Source organism: Papio anubis, chromosome 1 (genome assembly GCF_008728515.1).
Source record: "Papio anubis isolate 15944 chromosome 1, Panubis1.0, whole genome shotgun sequence".
Classification (NCBI taxonomy): domain Eukaryota; kingdom Metazoa; phylum Chordata; class Mammalia; order Primates; family Cercopithecidae; genus Papio; species Papio anubis.
The window spans coordinates 144,174,285-144,197,480 of NC_044976.1; the positions used below are offsets into that span (position 1 = coordinate 144,174,285).

At 36.2% G+C, this 23,196-nt stretch overlaps 1 protein-coding gene across 2 annotated transcripts in view; it reads right to left on the reverse strand.

Annotated features, from left to right (window-relative positions):
* SPATA17 (spermatogenesis associated 17) overlaps positions 1–23,196 on the reverse strand; it is a 228,590-nt gene that overhangs the window by 193,327 nt on the left and 12,067 nt on the right. For both annotated transcript variants that reach the window (XR_001895561.2, XM_003893103.4), the window contains exons 2-3: positions 17,842–17,931; positions 15,606–15,687 (exon numbers count right to left, since the gene is read on the reverse strand). Coding sequence is in view for 1 of the 2 variants with exons in the window: in XM_003893103.4 (XP_003893152.2) it covers positions 15,606–15,687; positions 17,842–17,931 (172 nt within the window). In the remaining variant the exon portion in view is untranslated. The remainder of the gene's footprint in view (positions 1–15,605; positions 15,688–17,841; positions 17,932–23,196) is intronic.

The following is a 23,196-nucleotide window of genomic DNA, read 5'->3' on the forward strand; positions in this document are numbered from 1 at the left end:
AACAGTGTGAATATTCTTAATGCTACTGAATAACACAGTTAAAAATGAAGTGGTAAATTTTATGCTACACATATTTCACCATAATTTTTTTAAAAACTAAAAAAAACCACATGTGAATGTGAACTGCATTTCCATAAGCTTTCTAAGAGATACATATAAACACTTTACACTTTTATAAAATTTTATCTTTGTTTTTATATTCTGAAAATGATGATTATTTGTTATATTAACATTAACCCTTTGGGTTACTTGAACAGTTAAAATATAACTCATAGAAAGGCTCTAGTTCTTAAAAAATTATTTTCTAGAATTCTGTCTTAAAAGTTTTTTTTTTTTCATTCCATGAAATTGGGTGAGGAAAGCATATTATACCTACCAAATGTTAATAACATTTCCAAGAATGACAAGCCATTTTAATGTCTCAGCAGGCAATATTCTTATTTATTAATTACCTATTCCTTTATCATCAAGATATCAAGTCTACTTTAAAGGGGAAGATTAAATATCTGAGGTCAAAATTAAGTACAACAGAAGTAGATTGTTTTATTGGAGTGGAAACATGGTGCACAATTTTAGATGTTCACCAAATGTTTGTTGAATAAATGAAGAAAAAGAGGGAGGGGAAAAGAACAGGAAAGACTAGGAGAATTGATGTCTTGAATTTACATCAGATAGGATAGGAAGAATTCCTGGGATTAAAAAATAGCATTTGAACATTATCATCCATTTGTTAGCTCTATGTGGCCTTTGTCATATTACCTAGCTCAATTTTTAGAAAGCTTCTGAAATATTTTAGAAGGAATATATTCCTTTTGAAAACATAATTAATTTTCTGACTGGTTGATATACATATGGATCTTTTAGGCTGAGCTCTTATTCAATGGAATTAGACCAGAGAGGTTATACTTATTATTTATAACTGGTGTCCTTTCTGATTTGTTGTCCATGACCTGTGATGAGTGACCCCACTTACACATGGCTAAGTATTTTGAATGTTATCCTGCCTGTAAGACAAACTTCTGAGAACTCAGTTTCACCATTGGCTATGTTGGTTTTCTATTTTATATTGAAGATTTGATTCTTTCATTTTTACCTATCATTTCCAACTAATCCCTGGGCTTTGTCAAGTCTTCTTTTCCTGTGACTGAACAACCTACAGTCTTCATACCTGCTTAATATTATGTTTAATCCATTTGGAACACCTCTTCTAGATTAATTTCATGAAGTATTGCTTTTATCAACTCCTTTTTTGAATTTTTAAAATCACAGAATTTCAATAGTTTCCAATTGCTTAAAGCAAGGCATCCTAATTGCGCTGACTGATGAAACTAACACACTTGAGTATTTCAGATCACTAGGAGAGAGAGAGAGATAAAGTTACAAGCTAAGGCACATGACACTTAACTGTTTTATTTCTCTAGTAGGATAATGATTACTGATGAGAGTATATCCTGTATTTAAGTTTCGTTTTTCTCTATCAAGTGAATTACAATGGGGGTGCGGGACAAATGAGAACTACTCTCTTACAGGTCAAAGTGATAAGCAAAATTCACCACAATCAGGTGCCAGTTGCTTTTCTCCAATTATGCCTCCCTATTCCTTTCCCTTAAACCTCAATCTGATCAAATTACTGCACATTTTTTTCTTCTCCACTTTAATATTCATATGACTTTGCTTGCCTGAAGTGTCTTACCATTCCTTTCTAGCTGTCCAAATCCTATCTCCCCTGTTATCCTTATAAGCATTTATTTATAGGAGAAACTACCGTTTCTTCCCTACTACAAGTGCTACCAACTGGAATAAGAAGCTAGCGTTCTCCTAACTCCAAGGGTACTTTCAAACCATGTCAAACCAGTAGGATGAACTTCTTAGGCTTCTGAATCTCACTATCCTTTATCTCTCCTTCTTGCCCTCTCAACCTGCTCCCGCTACAGGGCACAAAGATTTTGGGCCAGGCATGGTCGCTTACGCCTTTAATCCCAGCATTCTGGGAGGCTGAGGCGGGCGGCTCACTGGAGATCAGGAGTTCAAGACCAGCCTGGCCAACACGGTGAAACCCTGTTTCTACTAAAAATACAAAAAAGCAAATTAGCCGGGCGTGGTGGTGGGCACCTGTAATCCCAGCTACTCAGGAGGCTGAGACAGGAGAATTGCTTGAACCTGGGAGGCACAGGTTGCAGTGAGCGATCACACCACTGCACTCCAGCCTCAGGAACAGAGTGAGACTCCATCTCAAAAAAAGATTTTTGACACCTAGGTTAAAGTCTTATTCTTCATTGGAACTTCTGCCACTATCCCAAGACTTTTCATATTCATGTCAACAGCACATTCAATTCCCTAATCTTACAATTACCCACTTTTCCAGTCCCAATGACCCCCCGCTTCAGTTTAGCCTTATGTTCCCAAAGCATGCTCCAGACTTTGTCAACTATGACCATTCCACCTCTTGTTTTAGACCCAGACTGCAAATTCTTCTCCGTGAAGCCCTAGAGGCTTAATTTCTATTAAAAGACTGTTTCACCTACTCTAAACAAATCTAGTACAGATCTCTTCTTTTCCTCAGTTTTAAAATCCTTCTTCACATATTTTCATGTACAATATACAATAACTGCATTTTTTTTGTTATATGAACATACCATAAGTTATTTAATCTTTCCTTTATTGTTGAGCATTTTGGTTGAAAACCAAGAAAATATGAGCTTCAAGGATGAAATGATCAACCATTTGAAGAGCAAAACATTTAAAGTAATATATATTTATAATAATTTTGAGTAACGTATCTAGATAACACGATGAGATCAACTGGCATCATTTGGTAGATTGAAAAATACAAAAGAAATATATGCATTAAAGTGATAAGAATGAAACCTTTAGAAGCCATGCACGATGGATAACAGATCTGATGAGCCTGAGTTTTTGTTCATTTCCATATTAGGGCCATCCACATTTCATAATTTTGAGTATAATTATTAAATTAATTTCTAATCAAGTAATTATGAGTATTTTGTGCATATGTTTTGCCTTCTTTGCTGGCAATTGATGACAATTGGTCATTATCAACAGTTCTTTTTTTTTTTTTTTTGAGATGGAGTTTCATCTCATCACCCAGGCTGGAGTGCAATGGCGAGATCTTGGCTCACTGCAACCTCTGCCTCCCAGGTTCAACTGATTCTCCTGTCTCAGCCTCCTGAGTAGCTGGGATTACAAGTGCTCACCACCATGCCTGGCCAATTTTTGTATTTTTAATAGAGATGGGGTTTCACTATGTTGGCCAGGCTGTTCTCGAACTCCTCACCTCGGGTGATCTGCCCACGTTGGCCTCCCAAATTGCTGGGATTACAGGAATCAGCCACTGCACCTGGCCTCAACAGTTCATTTTTAAAATACCATTTTTTCCATAAAAAAGAATTAACAGCCAATTATATTCTTTCTCCCAGTTACCAGTAATATTATCTTCAAGATTAGGTGAACCAAATCTAAACTTATAATTATGATGAAAATGTGTTGTTAAAGTTTTAAATTAATATTAGTAACTCAGAGTCTTAAGTTGTCCTTTCTTTGGAGTTTAGACCCTAAGGAAAAAAAAAATATATATATATATACACACACACACACACACACACACACACACACACACACACATATATATATATATATATATATATATATATATATATATATATGTTTCAGTTTTCTGGTATGACACTACAAGGTGAAGAATGCTGCCTTATTATCTTATAACTGATTTAGAAGTCCTATAAAGAAAAATATCAAAAATATTGGGCATTTTCTCATCTAAAAATAAACGTGTTCATCTAATGAAGAGAAAGAAAAACATCTATGGAAGCAACTATGTCAATCTCTTATCAGTTTTACAACTAGTGACTGGTATTTTATACATTTTTGCCAATCATGAAAAGATCAAATTGTTGGCATTTATCATAACAACATACAATGGAATTTGATGGTACATGTAATCTTTTTTCCCATTTAAAGTTAATAAAACTTTCATTGTTCCTCTTTTAAATAATCATATATGAAAACATTGAAAGAAGTGTTATAATGGTAAGCCATGTATGAATACTGGGAACCTTGATTTCATTAATATAATGTTATGTTTATAATTTGATTAATTTCTTTTTTATTGTAAATTAATCTTTGTAATTTTTCTAAATTAAATAGCTCTACCATAGGCTATTAATACATTTCAACAAAAAGTTTTAATTAAATTGAGTTTTAATGTGGTTGCCATACATATGTTCTTCACTAGATGATCTCAATTTAAAAACGTAACATTGACCTGTCTAGGACTACAGTTATATATCATTATTTTATAACACCTCATATCAAACTAATTATGTACTACAATAGCCTTTATACTTCTCTGCTCTCAGACTATTCAAAAATAGCACATTTGATGTTAAACATAATGTAAATTGAGTAATGATAAAATATAAAAAAGGAAAGCAAATTTAAAAGTATAACAAAATATGTACAAGCCATCCTATTTAGTTTTTACAGATAAATTCACTCAGGGAACTCGCAAATTGTTAGTGCTCTAAAAGAAGCAAATTAAAGGATATTTCTACATTTTTCTGGTACTATTGTTTAAAAGAATGACTTATTTTTATTTCCCCATTTATGAAATGAATGCGGTAAGGAAGGGGTAAGGAAAAGCTAACTAGAACACTACACAGCTAAAACAAGATGGGTCCCCAAATAGTAGGACTTTTTGATTGTACAATGAAATGAACAGGCCACAGTAAAAAAACCAAGAGTTCAGCATGCATAAAATGCATGTGCACTGAGCACATGCACCAGGTGACAATAAGTTTGTTACTAATAAAAAGAAGAATCAGAGCACATCCTCAATAATAGGAAATAATTTTCACAGCTGTGACCCAACAGTTCTGTACCCCTAAGATAGGCAAATTTGGGTTATGTTGCTAGATATAGCAGCATGAAAGTCAGCAGAAAGGCCAAAAATGGAAGTTGAAAAGAAGAACAAAAACAACAGTCATACAGGAAGCAAAAAGGAGCCAAACACATCACAAAACAAGACTGGAATAGCTCTATTATTGTGGGTTAATGAAGTCACTGTAGTGCAGAGCACATGACCCTTTAGGACTTGATAAGCTATTTGATGTCACCATGAGAATTATTTAAAAGCTGGACAGAAATATTTTGGTATAGGAGAATTTTGAGGAAAGTTGACTTTCCCCATTAAAGAGATCCTAGAACTTGTATCTTTTCACAGTCCTCTTTCTGCTTCAACTTCACATTTGATACTGTTGACAACTCCAAGTTTCCTGTAAGTTTTCTCCTCTGATCCCTGTGATATAATAGCACTCTATTTTCCTGTTTATTCTCATTTTTAATTCCCTTTCCTCTTCCTAAATCCTACCTAATGCATTCCACAAGCCTCAATTCTTAGACACCATTCTGTACTGTTCACATACTTTTTTCATTAGGTAAAAACTCCTGTCATCTTATAACTATGGATCTAAAATTTTATCTCCAGTGCCGACCTTTAATCTAAGCTCCCATTCAATAGTTTGGTTTAACAAATATTTGTTGAGTTCTAATTTTGATGTGTGAGAGATTTTGCTGAGTTTGCACCATCGCCTTACAAGATATCACCACATGGAGGTGTACTAACATCATAACAAACTCCAAAAGCTCCAAACATCTTTTTGTAAGCATAACCAAGTAACCCATTCAGAATGTTTCTTATAAACATCCTTGCTTTCGTTATCATTATAACTATCAATCAGCTTTGCTGAGATAAAAATACAACTATCACAGTAGGTTGCAAAACAACAAAAATTTATTTCTTACTCACACTGCATGTGAGCTAAGGTTCCCTGTAGCTATGTCCCACATATCTCTTCATCTCAGCCCTAAGGTTGAAGGAGCAAGCTGGATCTAAGGTATGCCATTCTTCTACCAGAGGGAAAAACTGAGAACACTTCTTTAAAGCTTCAGTTTGGGTGTGGCGTATATCCCATCTGCTCACAACACACAGCCAAGCCCCACATCAGTGGGATGGGTATGAATCATCCTGTCTATTAAGAAGAGGAGATGGGATGACTAATTTTGAACAAGAATACAATCCACCCTGGCACATATCGATGTTAATCATCATCTACATTGACCATAGCAAACATCTTCCAACTTGTATCCCAGTGAATCATTTATTTATCCAGTTGGTAAAAATTTCAGTAGGCCTTTTATGTGTCAGTCACTGTGATATTTTTGAGATATAATAAATAGGCTCATCACTGCTACCCAGGAGCTTCCAGTCAAATGAGATGTAAATAAACAAATGTATCAGTGAGACAAATGCCCACATGACAAGCATTTAGAAGACAAAATTAATATTTTCAGTATTCCTGAATTTTATTTTCTATTAGATTGGCAATAGTTGATCTTCAAGTAAAGTCTTGAGGGATACGTAGGAAATCAGAGCAATGAGAGGCATGTTAGAGTAAAGAAGAGCATTCCAGGCAGAGGGAACAGCATTTGCCAAAAATCTTTAGGTGATAAGGACACTGCATATTTGGGCAATGGCAAGTGGTTGAATATGACTAAAGCGTATGTATACAGGTATAGCAAGAAGTGACATTAGATAAGAAGCAATGGTTAGACTATGGAAGACCTCACATGTCATGTGAAAAAGCAAGGACTTTACATTGTATGCTATGGGAAGGAGGACTACAGGCATGGCAGTAAAATGATGCAGTTTAGTTTGGAATCAAGAGACTTTTAAGAGGGAAAGTAAAAATGATTTGATGACCAATAGAAGGTGGGGTAGGGAACAAGAGGTGGTAGAGAGTCTAGGATGACTGTTTCTTTGGGTTCGATTTCTGGTTGAATTGCAGTACTATTTACCTGAAATAAAGGACTATAGGAGGAGCCAGTTTGGGCCACCTGAGGGACACCTAGAGAAGACTTTTAGTATTTAGTATGTGGATCTATATAGATAAATATGGATCGGGAGCTGAGAACCCTAGGCACATCATTTAGTCTCCCTAAGTACCAATTTCTTCATCTATAAAACAGATACCGCCTGCACATTCTTCTTAACAGAACCATTGCTCATGACGTAATGAGACAGTGTTTGCAAAAACTATTTTTAAATTAAAAAATCATTTAAAAATATATTAATATAAAATTATTTTATAAAAGTCACACTGAACTCCTTACCAACCTTCTGTTATTCCCCACTGTCTGCATAATTTAGAGCAACTATCTGTTTCTGTATACGTTATGCTCATTCCTAATTTCAAAATTTCATTCATGTTTTCTTCCCAAAGGTTAGCACAAGTGTCATTTCCTTGACCTTCAGAGCCTATGCTAACTTCCCACCTGAATACTTATTACCTCTATTTGTGTGTGTGTGTCTGTGTGTGTGTGTGTGTGTGTTGATGGGCAAAGTCTCCTTTAAATTGACTTTCTTTTTAAATTAATTTATTTAATAGATAATACATTCACATTGTTTAAAATTCAAACGCTACAAATGGGTTGACATTGAAGTCTCTCTCCCATGCCCGTCCCTCAACTGCTCAGTTCTCTTCCCCCCAGGCAGTTAATATCATCAGGTTTTTTGTGTGTGATCTTTCCAGAGATCCTTCCAGAGTCAAGCAAATTAAATCAGTGGCTTTCAAATCATGCCCTGGTGGCTCAGGCAACAATAGAAAACACAGGAAAAGAAATGAAGCAGTTGCATTTGTCTAGCTTCCAAAATAGTTGCACTGCCTATACATTGCATGGGTCTATTTTGCATACTATAAAGGAATACTGAGATAAACTAATTCATTTATTTTTTATTATTATTATTATTATTTTTTATTTATTTATTTTTTGAGACGGAGTCTCCCTCTGTCGCCCAGGCTGGAGTGCAGTGGCACGATCTTGGCTCACTGCAAGCTCCGCCTCCCGGGTGCACGCCATTCTCCTGCCTCAGCCTCCAGAGTAGCTGGGTAGCTGGGAGTACAGGTGCCCACCACTACCACGCCCGGCTAATTTTTTGTGTTCTTAGTAGAGACAGGGTTTCACTATGTTAGCCAGGATGGTCTTGATCTCCTGATCTTGTGATCCACCCGCCTTGGCCTCCCAAAGTCCTGGGATCACAGGCGTGAGCCTCTGCACCCAGCCCCAGACAGACTAATTTATATATAAAGAAGAGAGGTCAATTTGGCTCATCTGTACTTGGTATCAGCCTCTGCTCAGCTTCTGGTGAGGGCTCAGGATGCTTTTACTCATGGTGGAAGGTAAAGGGAGAGCAGGCATGTCACATGGCAAAAGAGGGAGCAGTTCAAGCTGCCAGATTCCTTTAAACAATCAGCTCTCACATGAATTAACACAACCAGAACTCACTCATTACTGTGGGGAGGGGACCAAGTCTCATGAGAGATCCTCCCCCATGACCCAAACACCTCCAACCAGGCCCCACCTCCAACACTGGGGTTATATTTCAACATGAGATTTAGAGGGGACTGATATGGTTTGGCTGTGTCCCCACCCAAATCTCACGTTGAATTGTAATAATCCCCTGGTGTCAAGGGTGAGGCCGGATGGAGATAACTGAATCATGGGGGCAGTTTTCCTCATACTGTCCTCATAGATAGTGAACAAGTCTCACAAGATCTGATGGTTTTATAGGGGCCTTTTCTTCCTTTTGCTCATTCTCTCTTGCTTGCCACCATGTAAGACATGCCTTTCACCTTCCACCATGGTTGTGAGGCCTCCCCAACCATGTGGAACTATGAGTCCGTTAAACTTCTTTTTCTTTATAAATGACCCTACCTCAGGTATGTTTTTATCAGCAGCATGAAAACAGACTAATACAGGGGCAAACATTCAAACTAGATCATATCTCTTTTACACATAGGACTAAGAATTTTGCTAAAATTTTAGTTAGAGGTGGTTCTATTACTAAAGTTTTTAAATGACTGTTCTATACCATTCATTTTATAACTTAATCATATACTGTATGATATTATTATTATATATAAGTCTAAGGCCAAAAAAATTATGCAGCAGAAATTAAGAAAATGATGATTTAAGCAAACTTAATATAGGATTAAGGGTGTGACAGTGCAGAGGTTCAAACAGTATCCTCAACTCATGTCCCACTGCCCAACTCAAGAAAATAGCAGATCATTTCATGCACTCTTGCTTCAGAAGGTTTACATGTGATTGTCCATTCCTGGCTTTGTTTTTCTAAAACCTAAGCTTTGAGGCAATATGTTGGTGGAAGGTGGGCAGAGCAGTGTGAGGTGTAAAAGAAGTGGTGTGGGCATAGGATGAAAAGAGAGGAAAGATTCCACATGCCTAGGAAAGAATTGAATGTTAGCTTTCTGATATGAAGCAATACAGCATTTGGCATTCCTATGGCTCATTCTCTCTTGCTTGCCACCATGTAAGACATGCCTTTCACCTTCCACCATGGTTGTGAGGCCTCCCCAACCATGTGGAACTATGAGTCCGTTAAACTTCTTTTTCTTTATAAATGACCCTACCTCACCTGGGAGGTGGCTAAAACTCTAGGGGTAAGCTTCATGGCAGCTGTGGGGAAGATGGGCTTCTAAGCACTAGGGATATCAACTCTGGTAAAAATTCCCATTCCCTTAATGTGGTTCAGCAGCCATAGAGTCTTCTAAGGATTAACTTGGAAGGTTCAAACACAATGTCTTGGACAGTGGACATCTTTTGAATGAAGGCTCCATGAAGGCAGGAACCTCTGATACGCTGGCACAGGTTAAGTCCCACAGGACCTCCCTATAAGGAGAAAAATCCCCAATAAGGGCTGAGATTCAATTGCCTACCAGCTCAATATATAAGGATTTTGAAATCAGGTCAAACTGACTTTGAGAACTCTTCTCCACATAACAGTAATAGTAATAACAGCAATAGCAGTGTGTCCCTGAGGAAGGAAGCTGAGCATCAGATTCTTCAGCTATAAAATAGTGATGATATTCATAGGGTTGGTGTAATGCTATCCATAGTTGGCATGCACATGAAGAATGTAAAATGCTTAATGCAATATTACACTTTCACTAGGCAATCAAGAAATGGGAGCTATTTTAATCTCATTTGATAATTATTTATTGAGATGCCATTATGATTCTGTTTCATGCCTTATGTTAGGCAGTGTGTACACAATGGCGAAAATAAATAAATACATACATGCATACATACATAAATCAGACCTATCTTCAAGGAGCTTAGAGCTTACCAGATTTAAAAACCATCACAAACCAATCTAAATGAAGAAAAGCTTCATGTTTTGATTTTGTTTTCAAAAGAACCAAAAAATAATTAGATCCCAATCTGGAGAATCATTTGATGATTATGCTGGGTGATACCCTTTTGATCAAATCCAGTTGAGATGCTAAAGTAACAAAACAAATATTCTTAGGTGGCTTATTATTTGAACTTTTAAAAGTATTTTTTTAACCAGCAACCCCAGCATCATTAAAATAAATACACATTCCCAAGGTGAATACTTTGAAAACAGTTACTGAAATGTATTAACTCTTATATGTTTGATTAAAAAGAGGTCTCAGCCTGGTGCAGTGACTCATGCCTGTAATCCCAGCATTCTGAGAGGCCAAGAAGGGTGGATCACCTGAGGTCAGGAGTTCGAGACCAGCCTAGCCAACATGGTGAAACCCTATCTCTACTAAAAATACAAAAACTAGCCGGGCGTGGTGGGGGGATACCTGTAATCCCAGCTACTTGGGAGGCTGAGACAGGAGAATCGCTTGAACCCAGGAACGTCTTATATGCACAAGTATACTCTACTGTCTTTGTCCATACCATTGACATACAACCTCGATCGCTTATAAATAATGGGACTAAAGGTGCTCATTACTCCACAGAATACCTTAATTTCTTGGTCATCCTGGTTAAGTAATAAGATTCTATCAAAAATTGGTTTGAAGAAGCTCCTAGTGAGAAAACCAAGGACTATTTGAGCACCAAACCATTTAGTGAGAGTAGTTGACTATAACCCACCCATTGAATAAAATAGGAATCCATGACTTCATACTCATATAAATACATGAATAAATAAATAAATGAGAGAGAGGAAAATCTCTTATAGCAAAATGCTGGTAAGTAAATGTAGGAGAAACAATGGAATTAGAAAATCACTGTTGGACCACTATAGTAATAATTGATTCTGGTAAGAATCATCATTGTATGCTAAACCTAGCACACAAAAATTTAATGAGGAAAAAGATGTATACATAGCATTTAAATATCCCCTCATGAGAGACAAATAGTAAGTTGATAGTGTAGAAACCCGAGAGACCCTACTTTAAACAAAGTTAACAACATTTATTGGACAAACTGATGACATATGCATCATAATATGATGTATTGAGATGTATTTCTGCTAAAAATGCATAACCAGAATCTAACACTGAAGAAACACTAGCAAACAAAAATTGAGAAATAATCTGAAAAATAACTAGTCTGTACTCTTCAAAAATATTAGGGTTATGAAAAGTGAAGACAGACTAAAAAATTATTCGAGATTAAAGGTGACTAAACAGACACAACAAATACTAACTACAAAGTGAAATCCTAGTTTGTACCCTGGAAAAGATTTTTTGCTATAAATGACATTACTGGTACAATCAGTAAAATGTGAATAGCGTCTATACAATAGTTTTGTACAGATGTCAATTTCCTGATTTTAATATTGTAATAAGATTATGTAAGGTCGGGTATGGTTGCTTACGCCTGTAATCCCAGCATTTTGGGAGGCCAAGGTGGGCAGATCATAAGGTCAGGAGATTGAGACTATCCGGCTAACATGGTGAAATCCCGTCTCTACTAAAAATACAAAAATTAGCCAGGTGTGGTGGTGGGCACCTGTAGTCCCAGCTACTCGGGAGGTTGAGGCAGGAGAATCGCTTGAACCCAGGAGGCAGAGGTTGCAGTGAGCCGAGATTGTGCCATTGCACCCTGGGACAACAGAGCAAGACTCTGTCTTAAAAAAAAAAAAAAAAAAAAAAAGATTATGTAAACAATATGCATGCAATATATTGAGAGATAAGGGGACATAACTTCTGTAACTTTGTGTCAAATGAATAAAATAATGTATATAGAGAAAAAATGTATACAGAGAAGAGGAAATAATGCGAATTTTTTCACTTGATTAAAAAAATGTGAGTGGAGAATATATGGAAGTTCTTTGTACTAGTTTTGCAACTTTTCTGTAAATTTGATTTTTTTTTCAAAATTTAAAATTTATTTTAAAGTGGCCTGAATGTAAATGATAGCACAATAAATTTTAAAAATCATATGCCACCTGGGCACAGTGGCTCATGCCCATAATCCCAGCATTTCGGGAGGCAGAGGCAGACAGATCACTTGAGGCCAGGAGTTGGAGACCAGCCTGGCCAACATGGTGAAACCCTGTCTATACCAAAAATACAAGAAAATTAGCCGGGTGTGGTGGCAGGTCCCTGTAATTCCAGCTACTCGGGAAGTTGAGGCAGGAGAATTGTTTGAACCAGGGAGGCAGAGGTTGCAGTGAGCCAAGATCACACCACTGCACTCCAGCCTGGACAACAGAGCAAGACTTTGTCTCAAAAAAATAACAATAATAAGTAAATAAGAATAAATAAATAAATAAAGATCATATGTCAAAATTGGAAAGAAAGAAGAAAAGGAAGGGAGAAAGAAGGTGGAGTAAGAAAACTTATGTTTAAAAATAGTATTTAAAAGCCATCAATAGGAATTTCACATACAAAAGAAGCACTGATATTTGATTACATTTTTTCCATAGCTGTGAGAAAAATGGACCTAAATATGAAATAAAACTTCTGTATCAAAATGGTATAAATTAGAATATGGAATATATACTGTAGCCAATGGAATTCTTTGGTTTTATGTGTCTTTAAATAGAAAATACGGGTTTTTCATATGTATACCAGATAAAAGGTTATTACCAAAATTCCTGGCAATCAAACTGAAAAAATAAAAGAAGAAAAATCAAATCTCTCCTTCACTATTTAAGAATATGACATTATGCCCAGGAAACATCTATAACACTTCCTTTTATATGACTTCATCTGCTTCCATTGGCTCTATCCAATGTCAGCAATTGTCAAAGATTCTTAAAACTATTGTTTCTACAACCACACTCATTTTTTCAGAAGAGCATCTCATGAAGATCATGCAAATTTAACTCTTCAACAATATTTAGAAGAGTATATATTTAACTATATTAATTTTAGTATATAAACACAGAGACATAGACAATATGAAGGAAATACAAATTATCCTGACCACCTTTAATATTCTAAAATATCAAGTTGTAGATCGTAGGGTTATCATTTGAATAGCACTTTAGATGGATTGATAGTGAATCCAATATCTACACTTAAACCCTGAAAGTCTCTTTTCCCTCTTCAGTTTTCTTTCCTATTTATTATAAATACAGCTTTAAAGACATCTGTCTTTGTGTTTCTTTGCTGTCCTCCTAATTTCTATATTTCTATTGTCACTAACTCTAAGAAAGACAAGCTTCAAAACATAGGAGATTTCCTGAGTCAGTGTATAAAAAGCGTATGCCTACGTATCTATCTATCTATCCACACACTACACTCACTCACATATAATAAAATCATCACGTGATTATGCATAAGTGAGAGAAATGTAAAATTTGGAGCTAATCTGATTTGAAAATCTCTCACTTATATTACTCCAAGCAAACTGCCTCGATAGTTTTTGAATAATACTAACAACAGCGTCACAAATGAAAAACTACCATTTTTGAGCACTGCCTAGGTGCCAATCACAGTTCTGGGTATTTTACGTACAGTGTTTCACTTAATTTTAACAAAAATCCGCCACACATTCTTATCTTCATTTTAAAGACAGGGGACATAAGCAAGGTCCACACAGGTTAAATAACTTGCCCACAGTCATCAAACCTCCGTCATCAGGTCTAAAGCCTGTGCTCTTTCTACAGTTCGGTGAGAGTCAAAAGGTAGGTACAAGACTCAGAGATATTGCATAATTAATGCTTACCACAGTATCTGGCACCTAGCATATACTCTGTAACTATAAGTTACATCTTCTTCCCAATTTTTCCTTTCCAAAATGTTAAGCAGAAACAGAAATAGACGCATTTGATTTCAGAGCAATTCAAAGAGTTACTTTTTAAAATGATGTTTTTAACCAAAATCAAGACAGGAGGAGGGAAAAAAAAGTTTGGCTGGGCATGATGGCTCACACCTGTAATCCCAGCACTTTGGGAGGCTGAGGTAGGCAGATTACCTGAGGTCAGGAGCTCGAGACCAGCCTAGTCAATATGGAGAAACCCATCTCTACTAAAAATACAAAAAGATTAGCCAGGTATGGTGGCTGGGGTCTGTAATCCCAGCTACTTGGGAGACTGAGGCAGGAGAATCGCTTAACCCAGGAGGCAGAGGTTGCGGTGAGATGAAATCATGCCATTGCACTCCAGCCTGGGAAACAGAGTGAGACTCTGTCTCAAAAAAAAAAAAAAAATTACTATACTCAGACTGATGACCAATCAGTATCAATTTTTGGCTTCTACCAGTAAAGGGAGCACAGCATAGCAGAAACAGAATTGTTGTTCATTCTTCTATTCATCGATATAAGTGCTAATTATCTAATATATGCCAGGCGCCATGCTCTGAGAGTGCAACGCTAATGAGACATAGTCTCTGTCCTTACGGAGATTAGGCAGAGGATCTTGGCAATTACCAGACAACTGTGCCCAATGTAAAAACTTCTATAGCAACTGTAAGGTTGCTACGTATACTAAATGTATCATTATGCGTTCATGGACAAGTGGATGAGACTCAGTTTCCTAGCCTGTTCCTTGTTAAAAGTAACAACAGTTACTTTTAATAAGTATCCTAACATACGAATTAAATAATTACACAAAATGCCTGGTATACAGCAGTTGTTTAATAAACAATAGCTAGTATAAAAGTACCATATAATCTTTGTTGCTTTCCAATAATAATTAATCACAAATAAATTTGTGATATATCCACAAATACGTTTAACTTTCCATAAAAAACCATTCTGGAATGATACATCATTTATTAAATTAGTTAAATCTTATTTACACCCATGAAACAAAATTTATCAGAAAGTCCTGAAGAGATGACAAAAGAAGGCTTATTGTTTGCTTTGACCAATTTAGCGTCCTTATGAGGATATTTATTGACTGTGTTCTGGGCAAGGCATTAGCCTAAAATGTTGGTGATCCAAAAAGGAAGTGGGCTGTAGTGCCCACTCTCAAAAAGCTCACCATCTACAAAGTACAGACAATCATCAATAAATAAGCATAAATGCATATACTGTGAAAAGTACTTCAAGCAAAAATAATATCAGTGTAGTTTGGGTACCAAAAAAATGGGTCAATTATCCATGGAAATATCAGAAAATGCTTTCAAGAAGAGGTCTCATACTAGAAAGTAAGCCCAATTTTGTCCTTACATACTCATCATCAGTAATTTCCAAACTATATGGAAATATGACTAAGGTGAATAAATTACAGTATATTGTACAATTCAAATGCTAACATATGTACATTTTATATTTACCTGCACAGTTAGTTGATACTGCTTTCTGCCTAAGAAACTTCTCCACCATTTTTGAATAATTGTTACAATCCTGTTTAAATGCCTAGGATAAAAAATATGCTTATTAGTATCCTTTCATTGAAACAAGGAGGTCAGTTAAATCTTTGTTAGAATACTCTCCTACAATTCAAGAATGCAAATTCAAAAGCAAGTTTATGTGCACTTTTAAAGAGTAGAAAGTTATTGTGGGATAGACTTAATCATTTCTAGAAGTAGAAGAAAATAGCATTGGTAACTAACCATTATTTCTTTGGGGCTTATTATTATACAATACTTAATTCCAATTCTACTTCAATACTTACTTTTTAAAATATTTCTGAATGTTAAGACTATAAAACAGGTCACAGTGACATGTTGAGAAATAAGCCAGGCACTATTGATGTAAATCATTATTAGCAATTAGAAATAATTCATGAGGGTCAGGCACAGTGGCTCATGCCTGTAATCCCAGCACTTTGGGAGGCCAAGGCAGGTGGATCACCTGAGCTTAGGAGTTTGAGACCAGCCTGACCAACGTGGTGAAACCGCCCCCATCTCTACCAAAAATACAAAAAGTAGCCAGGTGTGGTGGTGCACGCCTGTAGTCCCAGCTACTCTGGAGGCTGAGGCAGGAGAAACGCTTGAACCAGGGAGGCAGAGGTTACAGTGAGCTGAGATCGTACCACTGCACTCCGCCTGGGCAACGGAGCAAGATTGTCTCAAAAAAAAAAGAGAAAGAAAGAGAGAAAGAGAGAAAGAGAGAGAGAGAGATAGAGAGAGAGAGAGAAATGCATGAGGTTAAGAAATAGTTCTCCTCTTCATTCTTTTCCTGTAATCCTCAGTCTATCCAAGCCAACATCATGTTAGTCTGCTAAATTCAAAAATTCTCGATTTGCCACCATGATCCTTAGTTTATATAGTGGCCAAAAAAGAAACCTTGTCTTCCGGGCGCGGTGGCTCATGCCTGTTATCGCCACACTTTGGGAAGCTAAGGCGGGCGGATCACCTGAAGTCGGGAGTTGGAGACCAGCCTGACCAACATGGAGAAACCCTGTCTCTACTGAAAATACAAAATTAGCTGGGCATGGTGGTACATGCCTGTAATCCCAGCTACTTGGGAGGCTGAGGCAGGAGAATCACTTGAATCTGGGAGGCGGAGGTTGCGGTGAACCGAAATCATGCCATTGCACTCCAGCCTGGGCAACAACTCCATCTCAAAAAAAAAAAAAAAAAAAAAAAAAAAGAGAGAGAGAGAAGCCTTGTCTTCACAGTTTAAATTTGCATGTCTAGCTCTTACTAGACAGGATAAGGAAGTTTTATATAGGATATTTCCCAGCCTGATGAGTTATTATTGGAGTAGGTATATTTTCCTCTATCTTATCCAGGAAAATATTTTTAAGAATTGATGGGACACTGAGGGAAAGTTTGGGCACTGAAAAAAAAAGTTAAGATAGAGTTAAGAGTTAAGATAGGGACAAATTTCCATCTCCTTGTAGAGTCAGAATGACATCATCCATGCATCACTTTCTTTTATCTATCAACATGGTGGAAAGGATTGAAACTGTTTTCTCTTTTTCCTCTTTCTTACCAGTCAATGAATTTATTTGCTATAAATACAAACCCAGTCATTTGTAGATCCTTATGAATTTGGGAAAAGGAATCTGGGCAAGTGTGTTTGTAATATTGAGAATTTTGTTTATTTATTTATTTTGAGGTAGAGTTGCCCTCTGTTGCCCAGGCTGGAATGCAGTGGCACCTTCTCAGCTCACTGCCACCTTCCCCTTCTGGGTTCAAGGGATTCTCTTGCCTCAACCTCCTACGTACCTGGGATTACAGACATGCACCACCACGCCCAGCTAATTTTGGTATTTTTAGTAGAGATAGGGTTTCGCCATGTTGGCCAGGCTGGTCTCGAACTCCTGACCTCAAGTGATCCATCCGCCTCAGCCTCCCAAAGTGCTGGGATTACAGGAGTGTGCCACTGTGCCCGGCCAATATTGAGAATTTTAAAAAGAGATACAGTCAATATAATTTAGTTTGGGTAAGAAAAGATCAGAAATATTGTGTATTTCTTTTAAAAGAATACCATACAATTTATTAACTACATTATGAGTAAAATAAAAAATTATTTGAAATGAGCACTGCATGAATAAATTACATTTTCTAAGAAATATATTTTTATGATATATCTGAGGTTTCCATGACAAAACCAATATACCTGATATATGCCCGAACTTGACATCCTCGAAACCAGCTCTGGATTTTAACTGCTGCATCATTCTCCTTTATTCTAAATGGATCTACAACACTAAAACAAAATGTTTAAAAAGCACTTCATTAGTAACCAATATAATTCTAAAGCAAGTGAACCTGTTAAACTTGATTTTTAATTTCTTCCAAAATGATAATTATAAATTCAAATGTCATTTTAAATAACATTAAAATATAAATAAATAAGGCATTTCAAAAATCATGAGCTATGTTTTGAAAATTAACCTTTCTCTGAGAAGCCACGTGCTTTCAACAGCTTTGCTTTTTTTATTTTGATAATCACCAATTTTACAACTAATTAATTTGCCAGTAATTTTTATTAGGGAGTAAGAAAGAAATGTGTTATTTTGACATTATTTTAAAAACATAATCATTTGAATTTACTGTTTAAATGCTACTACACATGTATCATGCAAGACTAAAATGCTCACATATTTCACTCATTCATCAGTTAAATGAGTTGCCTCTAAGTTAAATGAATCCATCACAGAATGCATGTCCCATTAATAGCTGGAATTCTCAGAAAGTCAGGCAGGGGGAGGGACAAAGGGCTTATATAGAGATAAGAAATTCAAGTCAGTGATCCAGATGTGAGACATGTACAATATAGGGAGAATTCACATAAATCAGTAAGATTACATAAGGTGTAAATTAAGTGTAAAATAAACTGTAAAAACCACACAAGAGAATATATAAATAGTTGCATTACCTGATAATGAACAAAAGGCACCATGATAAGATTACTATATGATGCAACAAAATCTGCTGGAAATAATTAAGAGTGTAAGACCACTCTAGACAATTAGGAATAGAAGAAAGGAAAGATTCCTTATTGTTGTATATTTGTACTGCATGTAACAAATTACAGAAGAAGTTTGAGTAAGGCACACCCGGTGACTCATGCCTGTAATCCCAGCACTCTGAGAGGCCAAGGTGGGTGGATCATCTGAGGTCAGGAATTCGAGACTAGCCTGGCCAACGTGGTGAAACTCCGTTTCTACTAAAAATACAAACATTAGTCAAGTGTGGTAGCGGGTGCCTGTAATCCCAGCTCCTCGGGAGGTTGAGGCAGAAGAATCGCTTGAACCCAGGAGGCGGAGGTTGCAGTGAGCTGAGATAGCGCCATTGCACTCCAGCCTGGGCAACAGAGGGAGACTCCGTCTCAAAATACAAAATTTTTTTAAAAAAAGAGGCTTGACTAAAGTGTATTCTGGCATCATATTATTGTCCTCCATGTGGAAAGCAGAACAGCTTAAAGTCCTTTCCTCCAGAGGACTTTCCCTGACTTCCCAGACTACAATTAGGCCTTTCCATGTTACACTCTCACAGCTCTTCATAATATGTACCACAATCATATTTAAAAATTATTTAACGATGGTCTCTTTCACTAAACTTGAAATCATCGAAGGCAGTAATCTTGTCTATTTTGTCTAATACTGTACTCCCCATGGCCTCAGGAGACAAAAATTGGTGTATACTTCTAACACTCAACCTTTGTCTTACCAAAAATGCTACCTGAGGGAGAAACATGCCTGTTGGCATTTTCTATCCCAGTGAGAAATGCCACTCACAGGCTTCCCTCACTAGATCTACTCCCAACATTGAAACTTCTCCCTACTTTAGGATGACAGAGCTGCTGAGAGCCCATGAGTGCCCCTATCCTCTTAGTAACTTAAACCCTGGGTGATGATGGGAAAAAAGCAGACATGAAAGGAGCTGTTGAGAGAAATAGAAGGAAATAAATATGTTTTACTAAATAAAACCTTATGTGTCAGGCACTGTTCCTAACATTTTACATACCAGTGAATTAACTCATACGTAATCCTTTCAATACCTCTATGAAGAAGAGAATTATTATCCCTATTTGACAGAAGAAGATACCACTGTGGAGAAAGCATAGTAATATGCCCGAGGTCACATCTTTAGTAAGTGTCACAGCTGGCATTTAATCCTTGGTAGTCCTTCTCTAGAGGCTGGGTTTTTGTTTGTTTTTCTTTTTCTTTCTTTCTTTTTTTTTTTTTTTTTTTGAGATGGAGTCTTACTCTGCTGCCCAGGCTGGAGTGCAGTGGTGTTATCTCGGCTCACTGCAACCTCCACCTCCCAGGTTCAAGTGATTCTTCTGCCTCAGCCTCCGAGTAGCTGGAACTACAGGCATACGCCACCATGCCCGGTTAATTTTTGTTTTTTCAGTAGAGACGGGGTTTCCCCATATTGGCCAGGCTGGTCTCGAACTCCTGACCTTGTGATCCACCCGCCTTGGCCTCCCAAAGTGCTAGGATTACAGGAGTGACCCACCGCGCCCGGCTCAGAGGCTGGGTTTTTAACCATCACTGCTTCTAAAGTGGAAGAGAGTAAGAAATGAAAAGAGGAGAAGAAAGGGAAAGTAAAATGGAAGAAAAGGAAAATGCAAAAAAAATCATGTAATCAATTTCTAAATGCAGTATTGAGACTTTGTGGGAAAAGGTAGCACCAATCTCCCTAAAACAATAAAATAAACTGAGAGACTAAGAATATGAAATACCAACATCTAGAGCAACACCCCAAAATTTCAAATTGTACCAAGTGTTAGTGATAAGAACTCATATATATTGCTGCTAAGAAACAGTTTGATCTTTGAAAATATACAGAATAATTTTATTTACCTAAGTAAAAACCACACAAAACTTAGGGATGTTCATTAAGGATGTATACACATGTAGCAAAATTATAAGGAGAATGATAAAACACAAATTTCAAGACAGAAATGAAGGATGGGGGAAATGAGGAGATTAATAGTTGAAGCCAAGGCAAAAGGCCTTGGTTTTCAGAGTTTTATGCATAATATTAAGGAATTCTAGACTCGATTATCAAAATTTTGACCATGGAAACACATATCCCCAAAGTCTGATAATCTCTGTAAAGATTTACAGTAAAAGATACTAAATAACAATTAAAGAAAAAAAGAAAAAAACAAGGTCCAATCATAAGATACAAGTATAGCGTGCAGTATCATAGAAGTTAATGGGAAGGCATCAAGATGGGAGATCATGATTAAGCAATGTTAAATACTGTGCAGAAGTCCTGAAAAACAAGGTCGTTATTCAATTGGTTGCAGGGTTTGAAGACATTTTTCATTTTTCTTTTAAAATCTTATCCTGACTAATAACAAGATGGGATAGTGGAACGAAGACACTGTCATTAATGGTCAACATGGAAAAGATACAACAACACAATGTCCAGTAGAGCAGGCAACTCAAAGAAGATAGAGTGTGGAAGAAATAAGAATAATTTCATTCAATAAGGCTAATGTGCAATAAAATTCGTGATAATAGAATACAGCTGTTTCTTATGGTTACTTAAACCTTTTACCATTAATATTTAACACAACTATACTAGATTTGTTTTTCATCTTCTTAATATAGTCCATTTAAATGACTGAAAACATTTGTTTCTCCTTTCCCACCAACAATCAAAAAATATGAATAAGGCACATAGATACATCTAATACTTCTTTTGAAGTTACTGTATTAGTTATTAATGTATTAGTGTGAACTCACTCTTTATAATTGTCTTTAGAAATGCAGAAGAGAAGCAATCAAATTAACTGTTTTGGGTTTACGTTTTTTCATCTCTCCTGGTGGCACCAGTCAAGTGGAAAATTAAATAATTTATTTTTGGGATATTAATAATGTGTGTACATACAAGCACATATTATATTAACAAGAACTATACATTGCAATTAAAAGGAAGGAGGCACTAAAAATTAACTAGTAGTTAACTTACTACTAAACTTTAATGTATGTACTAAAATTTGACTTCTATACATGTTTCTCTGTTGCCCTTTTTTAACTGCTTAAAAACAAAATGTACAGATGCTGGGTTACCACTGGGATGCTGAATACTCACATAATATGTCATGAACTACTAGACATTTTATGTTTAAAATAAAAAATGTGGGTAACACTTTATTTTAATGGTATATTAATTAGTTCCAAATTACAATGAAAATCCTATAGCAGTGAATAAAATATGACACCTACATGAATTTGAAATAAATTTATTATGATCAGTATTATCACAATGAATACTAAATGAATTAATAATGATGAAAGACCAAAAGTATTACCAGTAATGTAATAAAACATCAAGAAATAACTGGAAGTTTCCAGTCACTTCATCATCAACTAGAAATAAGTACTATAACCCTGGATAACACTATATTCATGTATATCATTAGTGGCCAGAAATTAACTGACAATAAGTAGAAAAGGAAAAAAACAATGTGTAGTTAAATATCTTTCCAGTAATATGCAAAAAATATGCATTTTACACATCAACAGACTGTGCTAAGTCTGACCCATGTATATTACCTATGAATAAATACTAGATTAAAAACTCAATACTCTTTCTTTTTCATTATCATATAACTTGTAACTATTTTAGACAGTAGGAATAAAATTCCATTATTAGCTGCCCTGTGCTGTCAGATATGTTGATGTGTAAAATGATTATTGGTTTGCATATAATTTCACTACTAGGTCTTAAGGATTTCATGCTCATTAAAGGCAGAAACTACAGTACACTTAATCTATATTTTGTGTTCTGGTTATCACCCATGTGCCTAGTAACAGATGCCTGATGATGAGAAATAGGACTATATTATAGAACTAGAATCTATGTTTCATATTTCATTAACATTCCTCAACATTATTATTATTTCACAGCTCAAGGAATAATGGGTTGCAAATGCATTAGTATTAGATCATATACCCGGAGTTACCATAGTTGGTTGAATGTTAAATACTGTGCAGAAGTCATGGAAAACAAGGTCATTATAATTTAGAACTAGAACCCATAATATTAGTGCATTCAAAAATATTTTGTTTCCTAGCCAGGTGTGGTGGCTCACACCTGTAATCCCAGTACTTTGGGGGCCGAGGTGGGCAGATCACCTGAGGTCAGGAGTTCAAGACCAGCCTGGCCAACATGGTGAAACCCCGTCTCAACAAAAATACAAAAATTAGCCAGACATGATGGTGGTTGCCTATAATCCCAGCTACTTGGGAGGCTGAGGCAGGAGAATTGCTTGAACCTGGGAAGCAGAGTTTGCAGTGAGCCAAGGTCATGCCATTGCACTCCAGCCTGGGCAACAGAATGACACTCCATCTCAAAAAAAAAAAACAAAAACAAAAAAAAAACTATATATATATATATATATATATATATATATATATATATATATAGTTTCTTTTTCTTCCTCTTCCTCCTCACTTCTCTTTACCTCATTTCCTGAACAATTAAGTCTCAAAGGCCTTGGAAATGG